We start from the raw sequence: 18,968 nt of genomic DNA, 5'->3' as shown, positions 1-18,968 counted from the left end.
GTGCTGTCCAGACAGTTTATAGTTAGTTAGGAATTGGGAGCTTAAGGGAATGCATCATGGTAAATGTAGTTAAGGTATCCTGGGAAATGTACTCCATGTCATGTGGTCACATCTGTAATCCTGATTGGTCACTGAATTGACCCTTGGTGGATTGTGGGAGGTTTCTTCACTCTTGCCTGAACCCCAGCAGTGTGCTGGTGCCTCACCCTCTTACTCCTTCCTTATGGGGATAAAAAGAGCACTATCCTTTTACACCATAAAGTCAGCTATGCAGAGAATTGAACATTGAGATGAATCTCGACGTAATTGTGAGTTATATTTGAGGATGCCTGATGAACCAATAAAGAGTCTTTGTATGGATGCCTTTCTGGAGTTTAATCTGTCTGCCTTATAATCAGCTAGTGGTTGTAAAGTCCAGAACACACGTCCCTGCAACAATGACAACAAACTCTATGGGATCACTTTTGGCAAGCTCATTTGATTCTCATTTTGTCATTTTATCTTTTTCCCCCCCCTTGATGGAATGATTTTACAGCCAATAAATTAATAATAGTAGCTAACTATTTTCCATCTGCAACTTGTGACTGGCTTGCTAAGCAATTGGCAGTGCCTTGTCCGGGCTCAGGATGAAGCTGTTTGGAACCTTGAATTTGAAAAGAGTTCTTGGCTTTCAAGTGCCTCAGAGATCTTCCCAGGATTGACCACCACTTTTTAAACTTGTGTCTGACATAACAGAAAAAAAAAATGGGCACAGTATGTTACACCTAGCTTTTGTCATTTAATCATTTTGACTCAGCTGTAAGATGCCCTTGACCACACAATAAGATGTGTTTAGGTATTTTGACAACTGTTTTTGCTCTGGGATTTTTTAAGTCAGATTTCTTGCTTTTGGTTCTTTCTAATTAAATGTATGCCTACAGAGGTGATTGATGGGAAGGTGCTCAAGATCTTGTGGTCTTATTCTGGGGATTTGTGGTTGGATAATTAAGAACAGCTCAATTTCCCTCTCCATGTTGTAATTTAGCAATTCATCTTAATAGAATATAATTTCTTTATTGGTCAAGTGTGATTGGACACACAAGGAATTTGCCTCCGGTGCATAAACTCACAGTGTACGTATAAACAGCACATAATAGTTATAGATCATAAAGCATATACAATAATTAAAATCGTAAGTTACAAACAATAATTGATAAAACATAGGAAACCAATAGGAGAAGACAGTAGGAAAGATGAGGAGATGAGAACAGATGAGAAATGAGACAATGCTGTGGGAATTATTGTTCAGCAGAGTAATGGCACAGGAGAAAAAATTGTATCCAGTTGTTTTGGCATGCAATGCTCTATAGCGGCATCCTGAAGGGAGTAATTGAAATAAATTATGTCCATGATGTGAGAGGTCTATAGATATTTTCTTAGTCCTCTTTCTAGTTTGTGCAGTAGATCCTCAGTGGAAGGCAGGATAGTGATTGTTTTTTCTGCAATCCCAACTATCCATTGAAATTTGTACCTGTCTTCTTTTATTGCCAGACCAGACAGTTATTGAGGTACAAATGACCTCTATCTGTATCAGATTCAGTCTGTAGAACTGTATCAGCAGCTCTTTGGGAAGTCTGAACTTTCTAGGTTAATGCAGAAAGAACATTCTATTTTGGCTTGTTGAATTAGCTGAGAAGTTGTGGATTTTGTTTTGGTTAAAATTTTTGGTGCCACTCCAAAGGTGTGTTCTGTAGGCATTTTTGATCTTACCATATTATCAATCCCTGTATGTACACTCTAAAAATTAAGCCACTGATAAAAACAAAAAATGATTGAAAGAAGAAAAAGTTTTGTTGGGCAATGTAGGGGTATAGATAAATGCATATGTAATTGTAAAGAAATAATAACCATTTTAAGCATTCATATTATGAATAATAACATATGTATTGGCAAACATCATATATAAGAAATGACTTATACTGTTTCAGTTTAGTTCAGAACTTGGAATGCAAAGGCTAACTGATGAAGCTTCAAAATAAAATTATAAATAATATAGTAATACATTAAACTCTCTATGGCTTTAAGCAAGAACTCAGACATAATAGTGCTCTGGTTATTATTAACATTTATGACTTAACTTGTAAAAAGTCAAGTGCACATGTGTTTGCTATAAAATACTCCTTGGAACCTAATTGTATATTGTTTTGTGTGCCATCATTTTTATCCGGAGAGTGGCTTTATGTTTCAAAGAAGATACTAAACCACAGTGTGTTTCATTCTTAAACATGTTTTCTGCCTAGTTCCTCATCTCTTTAGCAGCTGTGCTGTAGGATTGTCTCATCCTCTGCCTTTCAGTTGTTGGAAACTAAAAAGAAAGTTTTGCTGGTGGAGGACTATTCTACTGAGGATTATTCCTCTATTTCAGCCTTTTTAAAAAAACTTCTCTGGTTCTTCTCAGGAAGAAACAAACATGTCCTTTCCTCTTTTTTGATAACAGTGCTGATGACATGCCAAAAATTTATTTTTAAATATTATAGTTCGGCAACCAATTTATACTTAATATAGTTCAAAGAAATTTAGCTACCTGTGATTAGTCTCTGACTGTTGTATTGATTTTGTCTTGTCAACTCTTGGATTGACTTAGATAGCTTAGAAGTGGTTTGCCATTGTCTCCTTCCTAGGATTGAGAGAGTGTAAATCACCAAAGTCACTTAGCCAACTTTGTGCCCTAGTGAGATACAGCTCTCAGCCTCCTGTTTCTAGCTCAATGGTTTAATCTCTAGACCAGGGGTGTCAAACTTCATTTCATTGAGAGCCTCATTAGGATTGTGTTTGATCTCAGGGGACTGGGATAGGCCTGGCCAGGGTAGGCGTGTTGGGGTGCCTTTGTTGGGCCGAGCGCTCTGATTCCAGCTGCGATCTCCTTCTTCAACTCTCTGCCAGGAGAACAGGACCTGGAAGGGCCACATATGGCCTAAGCTCCATTTTTGCTGGCAGAGACACCATGGGCCTTTGCTGTTTCCAGGGTGGCCCCAGAGACAGATCTAAGCACCCCACAGGCCAGATCTGGCCCCAAGTCTTGAGTTGACATCAAACTAGATAACTTAAGCTAAGTAGATCATTAATATGATGTAGTGGTTGGAACAAGTTAAGTCATTGATTGCTTGATAAACAGAATGAATAACAGTTTCCAGGAAACAGTTGTATCAAAAATAAGAAAGTACAGCTAATCCTCACTTAATATCCCTTTGTTCTGCAGCCATTTGAAGCTAACAAAGGTGTTGAACAAAGAGACTTAGGGCCATCTTGAAGTTCAGACTGCTGCAGCATCCCTGTGCTCAGGGGTGGGATTCAAATTTTTTAACAACCGGTTAAACAACCAGTTCTGTGGGCATGGTGGTCATGTTATTGGCTGGGCGTGGCCAACTCAATATCACTCACTTTGAGACACATATCTCCTCGCCTGGCTTCTCATGACTGTGGGGATGCTGCAACAGTCGTAAGTGTGAAAAATGGTCACTTTTTTCAGTGCCATTGTAACTTTGAATGGTTACCCCACACAAGCAAGTACCAGCAAAGGAGGGGAAAAAAACTCTGAGACAGGAAATCTAGTCCTGCCAAAAATGTAATAAGGGTTAATGGAGAGGCAGTTTCTGTAAGCAACACCAGAACGTTTCCTTCCTGTCTTCCTTACAGGATTAGGCCAGTAATTTCTTCTAACAACCAGTTCTCTGAACTGCTTAGAATGTTAACAACCATTTCTAGCGAATAGGTGCGAACTAGTAGAATCCCACCCCTGCCGGTGCTCATATTTAGCCAATTTGAACTCACCTGCACTTACCATTGCCTTTTGACTGCTTTTCTCACTGTTGCCACCTGCCCTGACCATTGCCACAGTGCCTGTGACACTGCATATCATTACTGTGCTGACTAGGTCCTTCCTTGATGCTGCCTCCTTATGTGCCAGTGCAACTGGGGCTTCTCTTGTGTCTTGCCCAAGGCCTCAGTTTGGAGGACAAGGTGCAAGACAAATCCTGGCTAATCAGTGTGAAGGAAGGTGGCACAAAAGAAGGCATTTGCCAGTACAGTATTGTTGCATGGTGTGATGGGAAGTTTGGGTAGCAGTGTAGCTGGTGGCAGGGGTAGCTGATGGCAGAAGTAGGCTGGCAACCAAGGGGACAGAGATGGGAGATAGATGGAAAGACGGAATTGAAGGAAAGGCAAGAATAGAAAGGACCAGGCCAAGAATAGCTTGGGTCCTCACCTAACAAATGGTGGAATTCATTCAGCAACAGTAATAGGGATCGTTGGGATTGCCATTGTTAAGCAGTGCGGTCAAGTGACTTGCTTTATCCTTAGCCATGGAAATTCTGGTCCCAATTACTGTTATAACTCAAGGACTATGTTGTTAGTCCTCAAAGGTTAGTAGAAAGCACAATGGACAATATTTTGTTGACCCAGGAGCATTAATATTTTATAGGACAGTGAAATCTGTGGTGAGATGAGAGTTATAAAAAACGATCAGGGTAGAGTTATGGATATAGTAGACTCTGGTAACCCCTCCCCCCCAATGCGTTTCATGAATTCTATAAAAAAATTGGAAATTCTGTATAAGAAAACCTGCCAGCTATTTTCTTTATTCCCCAAAGAAAGGAGAGGCAGAAAGAGTACATCTGATGTGCTTCCATTAGCAGTCACAGAAAGCAGAGTTTAAATCATGACTTAATTGCTTAGGACTGCCTGAATAAATCCAGGCAGTTTCTTGGCAATATTTTTCAAAGTGGTTTTCCATTGCTTTCTTCATAGGGCTGAGAGAGACTGATTGCCTCAAGTTTTCCACATGATTTTATGCTTATGGCTCCTACCCTGGTATCTTTAACCATAGGACCAAATGGCTTATTATGCTCATGTTTTATTCTACTGTAACTTTTATACAGATTACCATACCGATTATGTTGCTCCTTATCTGTACATTTTTCAATTCAATCAGGATGATTTTATGTTTCCCCCTTACTGTCAGATTAAAAACAACTTCGTTACATATAATATTGCAAAAATTTATGTGATAATAAGGAATTATTGGCCATTAGACTGTTAACTGCTCACAATTTAATGTGTATTTTGAATGTCTTGAATGCTTTAGACTATTTTTGTGTGTATCTGCGTATGTACCCAGCTTCATTATGGTATTTAACAGCTGAGTTACTATTTGTATATTATTTGCTTAACATTTTATCAAGCTGGCCATCAGGTTTAACGAATTACGTGTACATTTAGATTCAGAGTTCTTCAAAACAAATATTTCCTGCTGTTTGTCCAGCTACTTATAAAAAGGAATGAAATGTTATGCATTGTATTAAAAGGTTCTAGAAATCTGATTTTTTACATACTTTTTACCTTAAGTGATGTTAGAGGAAATGTCAGGATGATTCTTGCCTGGGTGAATTGAGCTTCATATTTTGTGCTTTGTATTCACAAAAGAGGTGTTGATTGCACTAATCATGGCTTTGAAAAGCATTTCCAGGCAATTTTCTCTCCATGGAACCTAGATATAATTTTAAAAAAATAAAGGGAGTGTGAGGGCGAGTGCTTTCTTTTGCAAAATGCTTTCTTGTGCACGTAGATATTGTATGAGTTTGTTTATATGCACATGACACATGCTTTTAAGTCAGAAGGTAGTGTGCCTGAAAACTTGCTAATATTTAAGAGATGCAAAAAATTTCAAATTAAGATGTTCCTGCTCAAAATACTCCATTTTGAATTTGAAACATTTTGAGTTCTGAATATTTGGGAAGTGTTTCAATCTCACAACAGATACTTTGAGTTTCAAAAGGGTTGAAAAGCCTGTTTCAAAATAGCTGCCTTAAGCTCAAAATGTTTTCCCCATACTTCCTAATGTTCACGAGCCTTATACTGGGGATTTTGAGAAATTCTTTATGCCTGTGTCCTGAACTCCTATCCCCTTTTAAGGTTGTATGAAGGTTTATAACAGGGGTGTCAAATTGAAGGCTGTGGGCCAGATCTGACCTGTGGGGTGCTTAAATCTGGCCAGAGAAGGACTGACCCATAGTACCTTTGCCAGTGAAAATGGAGCTCTGGAGGGCCATACCCCCGGGTCCACATTTTTTGTCATGATGGCTTCTTGCAGCCCCGTGCTAGTGAAAACGGAGGTTATCCAGGTCCCATTTTCTGCCATGACGGCCTCCTGCAACCATCTGCCAGCAAAAGCATGCCCCCTTGACCTCTGTTTTCACTGGCAGAGGACTGCACAAGGCCCTCATGGCGGCCACGCCAGTTCCCCCATGAGGTCAAACCCTGATGTTGCCCTCAGTGAAATCGAATTTGACACCCTGGTTTATAACATCCCTCATATGACCATGATGATTACTTGCACAGAGCTAATCACCTTAGTAACAACAAGAGAATATTTGAAATAAAGATGATGTTTCTCAGAAATATTTCATAATGTGTTAATACATACAAGAGAATTAAAATGCCAAGGGCAAAAAGAAATGAGTTCTGCCACATATTGTTTGCTTGATCATATTTAAAAAAAGTAATACACTTTATTGGCAACCTGATTTCTAGATTAATACTGTTTGTGAGACAGTGATAGCAGTCATGGAATCAATATTGTATAATATATTTTATATTTTATTTAAGGTGAGCTTGATTCCATATATATGTTTTAAAAAGCAACTTAGTTATCCTTAAGTGTAGGTGTTGTATACATTGTGATGAGAAAAATACTGCACTTGAAACAGAAGTTTAGTGGATTTACCAGCCAAGTATTTTTAGCACATATAAAAAAACAGTTTCTATTATACACAAATGGTACTTTTTACTAGGTGGTTAGCACAGATGTATAGTGCAAAATAATTGTGTGTGTGTGTGTGTGTGTGTTGTGTGCGTATAATTTTTCTTGTGAGATGAGAGGCATATAGATTTGATAAATAAATATTTTTTCCTATTGTTTCAGTGATCTACTGTCTTCTGAATATCTTGAGAGACATATTGACCACAATGGGAAGACTGTGGAAGTTAAAGTAAGAGTTTCCATGCTGATATTTCCTTTTGCTATTCCGTTATACACTTCAGTTGCCAAATTGTACTGCAAGGTGTTGTTAGACTCTGATTCTAGGTAGTTTTTAAGTGGTGTAAACCTTCCAAAGAGGTAATATTCCAGAGAGATATACGTCTATGTTTTGTAATTCTATTGAAGGATTTGTTCAGAGTTTTGCAGCATGAATTCAGCACCAGAAAAATAAACACAGATGACTGGTGCTTCATTTAACATCTTTATAAACATATTAAGTAAATTTTACAATACCAGTTGTAGATTTCTCCAACATGGAGCAAACTCAAACAGAAGGAGACATGTTACAAATTCAGAGCAGAGCAGCAACTCAACAGAGAAACAGACATCAGTTGCACTTTAGTTCAGCAGGCAAGCAAGACACACAGCAGAGGAGAGAAGCAGTTTCATCTTCAATATACAGACTCAGAGCTTAACATAGCTTCAGAGCTGCAGAGCTTAATATAGAGCCATGCCTAGGCTACGTCTAGTTTCAGTTTCCAAAGAAGTTCTCATTGGTTGACTTAGTTGCTGTGCCTATTCATTGGCAGACCTGGTTACCATGTTCTATTCCAGTTCATGAATATACTCTGACAGGATTACCTTTCATGATAAAAGTTGATATCTCAATGTTGCTGATTATAGTTCCACCACGAATGAACTTTTGATAATAGTCGTAATATAAACTAGCTCATGTTAATGCTTTCAGTACATGTTTACTTCATAGCATTGGCATGGAGAAATCTGAATGGAATGGGGCATTCTGAGTGCAGCTGGATCCACATAATTATTTATATTAGAAACATTAATAGGGTATTAAATCCTGCTGTAATTTATCATACTAGGAAATACAAATGTTTAAAGATATTTATTTAGTTTTTTTTTTTTTTTTTGCAGAATTGTATTTGCATAGACAGAGTAATATGTTTGGAAAATATATTGAATAAATGTAGGATTTTCAAAATTCTTGGTTTGGTTAATTTTTATGCCAATGCAATTTTTCACACCTTTACACTCAATTGATTCAATAAAAAGATACATTAACATTTACTGGTGTTTTGTAGTTACAGGCTTGGCAATTAAAATTCAGGAAAGAAATTCATTTCTAATATCACACATCAGTTTATTTGCCTTAATGTAAAGTAAACAAATAGTACAATTAGTACAATAGTACAATTGTAAAACATTATTAGGTACTTTTTCGGTTATTTAAAATAGCAGAAAGATTAAGCGTAGATTGCTATCAAAGAGGATGAGATGTGTTTCCTTTTCTGCCAACGTAATTTAGACAAGTTATAATATATATATATGAATTATTTTCATGGTCATTTTTTAAAATTGCTATGATAAATTTAAAATGTCTATGCTACAACAAAAATCACCATGTTCAAATCCAAAGTCTTTTTCATATTAAAAAATTGTAATAATACTCATTAAAGTAAAATATAGATTAAAAGAACCTGTTCTTTCCAAAGTGTAAATATTAAAAATGTTGGTATTAAAGAAGAATAGGGATTTAAATTTCTGTCTATTGGATATCTAGCAAGTGTTTTTAAAATCTAGTTAGATTCTCACATTATTCTAATTATAGTGTTTTTCTATAAAGTAAAGCCACTGAAACTATTTTTGACAAGCTGAAAGGTAGGTATGGAATGGAAATATTTTGTTAAAAAATTTCTTCCTATGATCTGGGAAACACTAAAACATTTTGTTATTATTTCAGCAAATCTTGAGAGAATTGGCCTTTTAAATGTAAATGTCAAAAAATTGCATTATTAATGTTTGGGCAGGGAAAACGTGAATGTTACTGGCACAACATATATGCCATAGTATCTGTAGATTGTACATTACAATTCCTTAATTATGTGACCTTCTTCAAAAACTTTTGCTAGAATGTAGCATTCTTTAAAACTTATTGTTTAAAGCTTGATTTGTGGCTGTAAACTGGCAAGACAATGATTCAAATTTGAAGAAGTACCTCCTTAAGTGTTAGGAAAACTGGGACACTCTTTCAGCACAGTACTGAAACTCGGATATTGTTTTTTACTTAAAATAATAATGGGGTCTACTTCACTTCTTGGTTGTTCCTCATATAATAACATTTGGTTCATGAGATCTACTTTTTAGAAAAATGATTCTTGAGATCTATTATCCATTATAATCCATTCACTAAGAACCAGATTGGTCTTGTGGTTAAAACACCAGGCCAGAAACTGGGACATTGTGTGTTTCTGTGCCAATTTAGCCATGAAAGACCTTGGGCCAATCTCTCTCACTTCATCTTACCTCACAGGTTGTTGTTGTGGGAAAAATTGGAGGAGGAAGCAGCATTTGATATGTTTGCCATCTTGAGTTGTTCATGAAAGGAAAAGTGGGGGAGAGAGAGAGGGAGGGAGGGAGAGCGGGAGAGAGGAGTTAAAAGGTTTGGGTTTTTTTTTTTGTTTGCCCCACTTGTAATCATAATGCCTAAATTACAGTGGTGGGATTCAAAAATTTTTTTTTACTACTGGTTCTGTGGGAGTGGCTTGGTGGGCATGGCAGGGGAAGGATACTTTAAAATGTCCAGTCAGAGATGGTATTTGCCAGTTCTTTGAACTACTCGAAATTTCTGCTACCGGTTCTCCAGAACTGATCAGAACCTGCTAAATACCACCTCTGCTAAATTTCTTTAGTATGTTGTAGCTTTTCTGTATGTGCCAGCTCCCATGCTATACACTCTGGGATGTGTTTCTGTGTCTTGACTTTTATTTATTTAATAAATAAAATGTCTGTGTGCATTTTGAGATATAGCATAACCAAAACCAGTCTGCTTTATTTAATGATTATTACTTCCAGATTATCTCTATTTTTCCAGTGTGGTTTTAAGTATTCCTAAAAAAAATATTTATTTTCATCTGATATTTGATCATAAAGGGTAAATGCATGTCAAATGCCTCTTATGGAGGAATACATGCTAAAACTCATACTTTTACTTTTAATAAGCGTATTAGCAGTTCAACAGATGTAATAGGATTTGTTCTAAATCCTCCACTGATACTCGTTTAGTTTCTAGTGAGCGCTTATATTGCAAACAGTCACTGGTTTCTTCCTAAAACCCCCAGCAGGATGAACTTTAAGAAAGAGAAAAATTAAATCTATCAAGCTTAGGTGATTTCTTAAAAAACAAATAATAGCTTGATATTCATTGAAGGAAGGAAGGTAGAAAGGAAGATACTTTCAAATCTCATTAAAACAGATAAAAATCATGTTTAAACCAGCTTAAAAGAACTTGATTACCTTTTGAAAATACTGAGAGCAGGTCCTGAGGGAATTCATTCCACAGCTTAGAATCAGCATATTTTTATTTCTAATTTTCCAAATATGCCACGATTTTACTTTGTGTTTATCTGCATGTTTCATGGCTGGTGTATTGTTACTGGAAACAACACGACAGCTCTTTCACTGTTTATTGTAAAGAAAAAATATTATCTGTCTCTCACCCTTAGTTTTGGCTGTGATGTGCCATGATTTTTTCCCCATGAAGAATTGACGATGCCAACTTTAGGGACAAACTTTGCATGTGTTTATGGCGGATAGTATTGTAACAAAAGCAGAGTGGTCATGTCTGTGGAATCATTAGAAGAGGATATTAGACAAAACAAATATTACACCCACATTGTAGAGACAGATATAATGCTACTATTATTGTTATTTGTGTAAGTTATCTAAGTTATGTAGTGAAGTAACTTAGATAGGAAAGCACTTAATATGAAATATTTCTTAGAATAAATGGAATATTGATCTGTGTTCCAAGCAAATGCTCATATACCCACACACACACACACACATACATATATACATACACACACACACACACACACACACACACATTCACATACATATATACATACACACACACACACACACACACACACACACACAAATGGCAACTCATTATTCAATTATACTGTCACTATATATGAAAAATTAAGCTGATTTTTCACATTTTGGACAGTGGTGAGATTTTTTTAAATCTCTGCATGCTATAAAGATATTTAAACTAGTTTTGTTCGAGAATTTTTGCAGCATTTTTGTGAGGATATGCATGTGCTATGTGCCTTTAAAAAGTTCACTGTATGTGTAATTGCATTATCAAAATGAGCTAATAAAGAAGTTGAAATGTAACCCCCTTTTCTCTTTTTCTCTCCATCTGACAGAAAAGTTGGAACTATTTCTCATTCCAGTTAGTACTGAGCAAATTCAATAAATCTCTATAAGCTTTCTTTTTTATTTTGCAAGTTGCTAAGTTAAGCCAAGTTGACAATTGAAAATGTGAATATTGTTATCCTTCCTCAGAAACAGAATAGAAATTGATTCAGAAAATCAGTTTATACCCCTCTCTCTCTCTCACCCATTTCCTCCTCCCAGGAGGTAAACTATTCAGATTTTTGACTTGCATAATTTACTTTCTCCTTGGGTAGCCCAATTAGAATTTTAAAGTTAAAGTACAGTGCACAATGTGTTTCTGTTTCATGGAGATGTATTCTGCTGCCAGTTATGCTTTGTTTGGTGAACTCCATTTTTTTCCTCCTTCCTTCAGTGCAAAACTCCCTGCCCACTCCAGGGAGTATTACTTTTGTAATACTGAAGAAATTTGGGGCTAATGCTCATGTGGTATAATGAGTACTGTGCATAATTCTGTGCATAAAAGGCATTCCATTAAATAGTCAAATATATACCTCCTTTGTTTTTGTTCATTTATTAGTTCTACGTGGCAACTTCACAACACTTTGTATTTGAAATTGGCTTTAGTCAGAACCACTTGAAAGTAAATATTATACGCAGGAATTATGAAGACCTAGCAAGAACAAACTATTATATAACAATAATGTTCTTGTTAAGAATCTTTTAATTTATCAGATCACAATGAACTGACGGGATGAACATTAAAACATCACATGCATTCAACTATATTGGGTTTTGCCCTCTGAGGAGATGTATTTATAGAAGAGAAGAGAAGAGGAGAAGAGAAGAGAAGAGAAGAGAAGAGAAGAGAAGAGAAGAGAAGAGAATTCTTTATTGGCCAATTCTTGAATTCTTGATTGAATTACTCTTGGTGCAAATGCTCTCAGTGTACGTAAAAGAAAAGATACATTTGTCAAGAATCATAAGGTACAAGACTTAATAATAGTCATAGGGCACAATAAGCAGTCAAGTCATACTATGAAACAGTCAATATAAATTGTAAGGGTACAAGGAACAAAGTTACAGTCATACAGTCACAAGTGGGAGTGGATGGGTGATAAGGAGTGATGAGAAGATTATAGTAGTAATAGTAATGCAGACTTTGTAAATAGTTGGACAGTGTTGAGGGAATTATTTGTTTAGCAGAGTAAAAAAACTGTTTAGCATTTGGAAAAAACTGTCCTTGTGTCTAGTTGTTCTGGTGTGCAGTGCTCTATAGCATTATTTTGAGGGTAGGAATTGAAACAGTTTATGTCCGGGATGTGAGGGGGTCTGTAAATATTTTCACAGCCCTCTTTTTGACTCATGTAGTATATAGGTCCTTGATTGAAGGCAGGTTGGTAGTAATTGTTTTTTCTGCAGTCCTAATTATCCTCTGAAGTCTGTGTCTGTTCTGTTGGGTTGTAGAACCAAACCAGACAGTTATAGAGATGCAGATGACAAACTCAATAATTCCTTTGTAGAACTGTTTATCAGCAGCTTCTTGGGCAGTTTCAGCTTTCTGAGTTGACGCAGAAAGAACATTCTTTGTTATGCTTTTTTGATGATGTTTTTGATGTTAGGTGTCCATTTTAGATCATGTGATATAATAGAACCTAGAAATTTGAAGGTCTCCACTGTTGATACTGTGTTGTCTAGTATTGTAAGAGGTGGTAGTATGGGAGGGTTTCTTCTAAAGTCTACCACCATTTCTACGGTTTTGAGTGTATTCAGTTTCAGATTGTTCTGGTTACACCATGAGGCAAGTTGTACAACCTCCTGTCTGTATGCAGATTTGTCGTTTTCTCGATTGAGACCAATCACTGTTGTATCATCTGCAAACTTCAGTATTTTAACAGATGTTAAACAGCAACTGATGTTTGAGATGCAGTCATTGGTATATAGGGAGAAGAGAAGTGGAGAAAACACACAGCTTTGGGGGGTTCCTGTGCTAATTGTGCAGGTATCATATGTGATCCTGCCTAGCTTCACCTGCTGCTTCCTGTCTATTAGGAAGCTTATGATCCACTTACAAGTATGTTCAGATACGCTAGCTGATTTAGTTTAGCTAGAAGAATGTCTGGAATGATGATATTGAATGCTGAACTGAAGTCTATAAAGAGAACTCTTGTGTAAGTATTTGGAGATTCAAGGTGTTATAGGATGTAGTGCAGTCATATTAGCAGCAGCATCTGTCGATCTATTTGCCCCGTATGCAAACTGCATGGGATCTAACAGCAGATCCGTGATGGTTTTCAGGTGGGACAGCACTAGCCTTTCAAAGGTTTTCATAGCTACAGATGTTAGAGCACTGAAAAAAGTGACTTATGACCATTTTTCACACTTACAACTGTTGCAGTATCCCCACAATCATGAGAGGCCAGGCGAAGAGATGCGCACCTCGATGTGAGTGATATTGAGTTGACCATGCCTACCAACTAAGCACATCCACAGAACCAGTTGTTAAAAAATTTGAATCCCACCCCTGGTTGTAGCATATTCAGAAAACACCATGTTGATTTATACATGTTTGTATATAACATGTTTTGATGTACACTGACTCACATCTGTGCGTGTGACTTATGTCAGAGAGTTGAGAGAGTAAATTAAGTCAAGAATTCTGCCTTAGAGTTTGCATTTCCTGCTAGTAATTATTATGATTTGTTTAGAATCAAGAAGGCAAGAAAAACAGTCCCTAATTTTCTTCCCTTTTTATAGGTTCTACTCAAAGCCAGTTTCTTTGCTCTTAAGCAAAGCAATCAAGGAACAGCTTTCTGAGCAGATGCTGATGTATCTTTCTTGCCAGATGTCAGAAAGCCATCTTTCCATGCCTTGCAGCTGACTTTATAAAACATCAATAGCACAGGACTCCCTTGTCATTAAAGACACTTTTCTAGAGTTGATGCAGTATTTGCATTATTCCTGAATATCAGTTGACTATGCCTTGTTTTCATATCTGATATTTAGAATAATGATTTATATATTATGCTTTTGATAAAAACTAGATGACTTTCCAAATAAAAACCAATGCAGACATCTCACTTAAGCTTTGCAGTTTCCTACATATCTTCTTATTTAAAATACTTATTGTGACTTAAAATATGTGGAATAGATATCTATGATTATATGTATATGTCTCAGAGATCTACTTGTCACATTTATTGTTGCTTAGAGATTTATTCAAGTTACTCAATCATGTAATTTTGTAATTACATAACTACAAAGTTAGAACCATGGAACTGTATTATAAAACAGTTTGCTACCAAACAGTAGCATACATTCAAACGATTAGGTAAATTAATATGTTGTCACCTAACATAAACAATTAATAAATTCTTGCATCATTTGTAATTGGAAGGGAATAGAATTCTGCAATGAGACACAAACATTTTGAATCCCTTTTTGATTGCTATAAAATAACAAGTGTGTAATTATCAAATGGCATCTCTCATTGATCTTCTTTATTGGATAAGTACCTAACATCCCATTCATCATTCTCAGTCTTAAATATGTCCCAAATTTACCCAATGAAAAATATCAATAGAAAAAGAGAGCAAAGGAGAGAAATTAAAAAAAGGGCTAGTTGATAAACATGGCTAACAGCATGTTCAGCAGATTACAGCCCTATTCACTTTCTCTCTTGATGCCATTCAACAATTCTGCCACATCTTTATGATTTTTAAAAAGTTATTTCTATAAGCCATCTCTTTCTACATTTCTGCATTACTTCAAGATGAGTCTTGAAGTTTGATTAAAGTGGAATAATGTTTCCCTAATGTGTTGAATTTCTAGACCAGGAGTGTCAAACTCACTTTAATTGAGGGACACATCAGGAGGCCCAGGGTGGGGAAGGTCAGGGTGGGTATGGCCAGCATGATGTCACTTGTGTTGGGGGCGCCTGTGTTGGCCTGAGCTCTCTGACAGGAAAAGGGCTCCCGAGCTCTGTTTTCAGCTGCAACAGCCTCCTGCAGCCTTCAGCCAGTGAAAACGGAGCTCGGGGCCCCCATGCGCAGCCTTTGCGAGTTCTGTTTTTGCTGGAAGAGGCACCGCAGGCTGGCCCTTTGCTATTTCCAGGCTGGCCCCATTGGCCAGATCTAAGCATTAGATTTTACCTTGATTAGATCTTACCTCCATTCTGAGAACAATGATTTCTCAACCCAGCTCCCTTGCAATGGCTGCCTGCTAGGAAACAAAAAGGTTAATCATCTGTTGGTATTTCAGAAATATCAGACAACTCATTAGCTTGGCTAGGTCAGGGCATCACTGTGACTAACAAATGATGTCACCGATTGCCTCTGCTTTCCTTGGGAAAAGGACATCTACATAAGAATGATGGAAAGTATCATTTTACTTCCATCTGGAAATGAAGTTTTTAGGACAGGAAGACTCAACTTGGAAAGCGAGATTTTTATGTCATATTTATTGATTGCAATTTAATATGTTTAGGGAAATAGAGGTTTATTCTACATATAGTTAGTTTTTGCATAAAGTTAGTTTTTAATTTAAATGTATTTACTTAATGTTTATTAATACTTATTAATACAATATTGATTCATTTAAGGTTTGTTTATATTTCACTGTATTCCCAACCAGTGAAGATTATTTTATATACTATATGAGTTGAAGCATGAATACATTACTTAACTAGTGACAAAGTTAATATATTTCAAACCAATCATATTTCTATTATAACAATAGGTTATGCTTCTGCAGGGTGATTTTTGTTATCTGAAAAAAGAATGTTGTTGAAAACCCGCACATGTCTTCAAAGCTGATTTGATAAATGACCATTGCAAGGAGAGAAATAAACTTTTGAATTATAAGCAAAGATTGTGTTAGAATGTTGCTTTGGAAAGCAGTTACTACGAGCAGGCAAAAAGTATTTAAAACAGTGTTTTTCAAACTGAAATCCACTGACATATTCAATCTAGGATCTATTTGTTTTGAAAATGTGCAGAACTATTTTTCTGTCTCAATTTAGTTGCAAACATTTATTGTGAAGTTTTATAATCTTTTGTGGAAAAAAAAGTGCAGACAGCCCTCAACTTACAACACTTCATATAGTGACTGTTCAAAGTTACAACAGCACTGAAAAAAGTGACTTATGATCATTTTTTCACACTTACGACTTTTGAAGCATCCCCGTGGCCATGTGACCAAAATTGAGGTGCTTGGCAACAGGTTCATACTTATGACCATTGCTTTGTCCAAAAGGACATTTACCCTTTTGCAACCTTCTCACAAGCAAAGTCAAGGGGAAAGCCAGATTCACTTAACAACTGTGTTGCTAACTTAAGACCTGCAGTGATTCACTTAACAACTGTAGCAAGAAAGGTTGATGGGGCAAAATTCACTGAACAAATGTCTCATTTAACAACAGAAATTTTGGGCTCAATTGTGATCGTAAGTCAAGGACTATCTGTACGTAAGTAAAATCCACTTGAAATAATTCTTTAATTCTTTCACTAGACCCATCTATTAAAAATTGTGTAAGTTTAAAAGTGTATACTGTCTGATATAAACATTTATTACTTGTAAACCACTCAGAGTTACTTAGTGATATGGATGGTGACTAATTTGATTAATAAATAAAAGCAAAAAAAAGAAAGAACAGAGCAGAACTCGTGCCAGAATTTTCTGCCCTTCCTGTCTTCTTCAATTAGAAGCCAGCATTCTAAGCAAGAGTGAGCACAGCAACAACAAAAAAGGAAATTATTTAGTTTGGGCCAATCCTTTGATCAGGATATATAGGCCCATTAAATATTGCTGTATTGTTCAGCCATTTATTTCAGTTTATCTGACTTTACAACTTATTCTGGGGTTGAATGAGAACTGCCTTTGTGACATGGTGGAAATAAAATGAATTTATAGTGTTTGTTCTAATTGCAGGGAGGAGAACACTGTTATTATCAAGGTCACATCAGAGAAAATCCAGATTCATATGTTGCTCTGTCTACCTGCAGTGGACTTCAGTAAGTTTCTGTTCAGATAAAATGAAATGATTAAAATGGAACAAGATGGTTTTGAAATTTCATTTTCTGCTAAAAAGTAAGTCTACTTTTTTGAAATAGAGATAGGACAGTGTTATGAAAATTGATTGATTAGAATCAATTCATAGTTGGATTTGATTGCAGATGTTGTTATACAGTATTAAGATTAGCTCCAGAGTCAAGAGGCTTTTCTTGGGACTGAAAAATCACTTGGGCTCTCTTCTCCGGGACTGAAAATCCTCCATGGCTGAAAATCCTGCTTGGATTTCAGCCATGGAGGATTTTCAGCCTCAGAAGTGAAAATTTTCAGAATTCTTTACACTCTGGTCTAAAAATGTTTTGTGGCTGAAAATCCTGCTCGGATTTAGGCGTGGCCCTTTTTCAGCCAGGGACTACAGAGAATTTTCTTGCTGGGCAGCAGTGACTTTTCAGCCTTCCCTGCATTAATTTTCTGGAGAACTGGCAAGAAAGATTGTAAGTGGCAATCACGTTATTGTGTGACACTTGCAACCACTTGTAAATGTGAACGAGTTTTGAAGCATCTTGATTGCAATTGTGATCACAGAGGTGATTCAGTGTGCAATAATTTCAGTCAGGAATCATAAGTCCCTTCATTTAGCATCATAATAAATTAAATGGTTGCTGAACCATTTAAAATCAAGGACTACATGTATGCCATTGTAAGAAATATGTGCTTCAGGCCTTAGCCCAACTGCAGGCTTATGCAAACTAATAACGGAAATTTAGGCAGGCCTTTCTCATAGGCTTTTTCTACTTCGACCTAATCTGTAACACTGGGAATGCTACTCTATTTTGCAATATCATAATATCCAAATGAATGTATATAAAACATTTAATACCTTCTAAATGCTAAGGATTATTTACTTGTTTGCTTATATTTCATACAATATGCATTCATATGCTTATATTTCATACGCATATTTCATACTTATGCTTCAAACCCGAATGCTCCTCCTGGTACCATATTATTTCTAAGGTCAAGTGAGGGATGTTGCTGTTATAAATAGAAGCACTTATCTCAGGATTCTCTGTCATCTTCCAATTTCCCTGAAAGGCTGGCACTTATCTTAGGGGAACTTCATTGATTGATGGCTTAATTCTTTCAGTATCACTTTTCAAAATACATTTAAACATTATTATATACATATTTTTCAGAACTGAGCGTTGTATTTAGTTGCATGTAGGAGTATATGTGTGGGGGTTTTAAATTGTCCATTTTACCTCTTCTCAGATTGATGTGTGTATGTGTGTGTGTGTGTATGTGTGTGTGTTTGTGTGTGTGTAAAACAAAGGAATGCATATATAATCATATTCTTCCATTCATTCTTGGAGACTGTCTGGACATATCAAGGCAGAATTAGAACCTACAGGTTGCTAGCCTGATACCTTAGCCTCTATACCAAGCTGGTATACATGTCTGTCTCTCTCTCTCTCTCTCTCTCTCTCTCTCTCTCTCTCTCTCTCTCTCTCTCTGCATTCATGCGTGTCCCCCCCCCAAACTGTTTTGCAAATTTTGGGCTGGTTAACAGAATTAGAAGTGGTTAACAGAGTTGAAAGTTGTTGGAATTAGATCCAACCTCCTGTTCAAGCAGGAAACCATATACCATTTCAGACAAATGGTTGTCTAATCTCTTCTTAAAAACCATCAGTGTTGGAGCACCCATAATTTCTGAAGGCAAGTTGTTCCACTGATTAATTGT

General features: G+C 36.4%; 1 protein-coding gene across 5 annotated transcripts in view; it reads left to right on the top strand.

Annotated features, from left to right (window-relative positions):
• ADAM22 (ADAM metallopeptidase domain 22) overlaps window positions 1-18,968 on the top strand; it is a 185,730-nt gene that overhangs the window by 83,325 nt on the left and 83,437 nt on the right. For all 5 annotated transcript variants that reach the window (XM_087915257.1, XM_087915255.1, XM_087915258.1 and 2 more), the window contains exons 4-5: window positions 6,959-7,025; window positions 17,147-17,229. In XM_087915257.1, coding sequence (XP_087771383.1) covers window positions 6,959-7,025; window positions 17,147-17,229 — 150 coding nt within the window. The remainder of the gene's footprint in view (window positions 1-6,958; window positions 7,026-17,146; window positions 17,230-18,968) is intronic.

This window comes from Pseudonaja textilis, chromosome Z (assembly GCF_049901715.1).
Source record: "Pseudonaja textilis isolate UNSWEBS1 chromosome Z, rPseTex1.2, whole genome shotgun sequence".
Classification (NCBI taxonomy): domain Eukaryota; kingdom Metazoa; phylum Chordata; class Lepidosauria; order Squamata; family Elapidae; genus Pseudonaja; species Pseudonaja textilis.
Note: the sequence above shows the minus strand (reverse complement) of the source record. Positions and strands in the feature narration are given on the sequence as shown.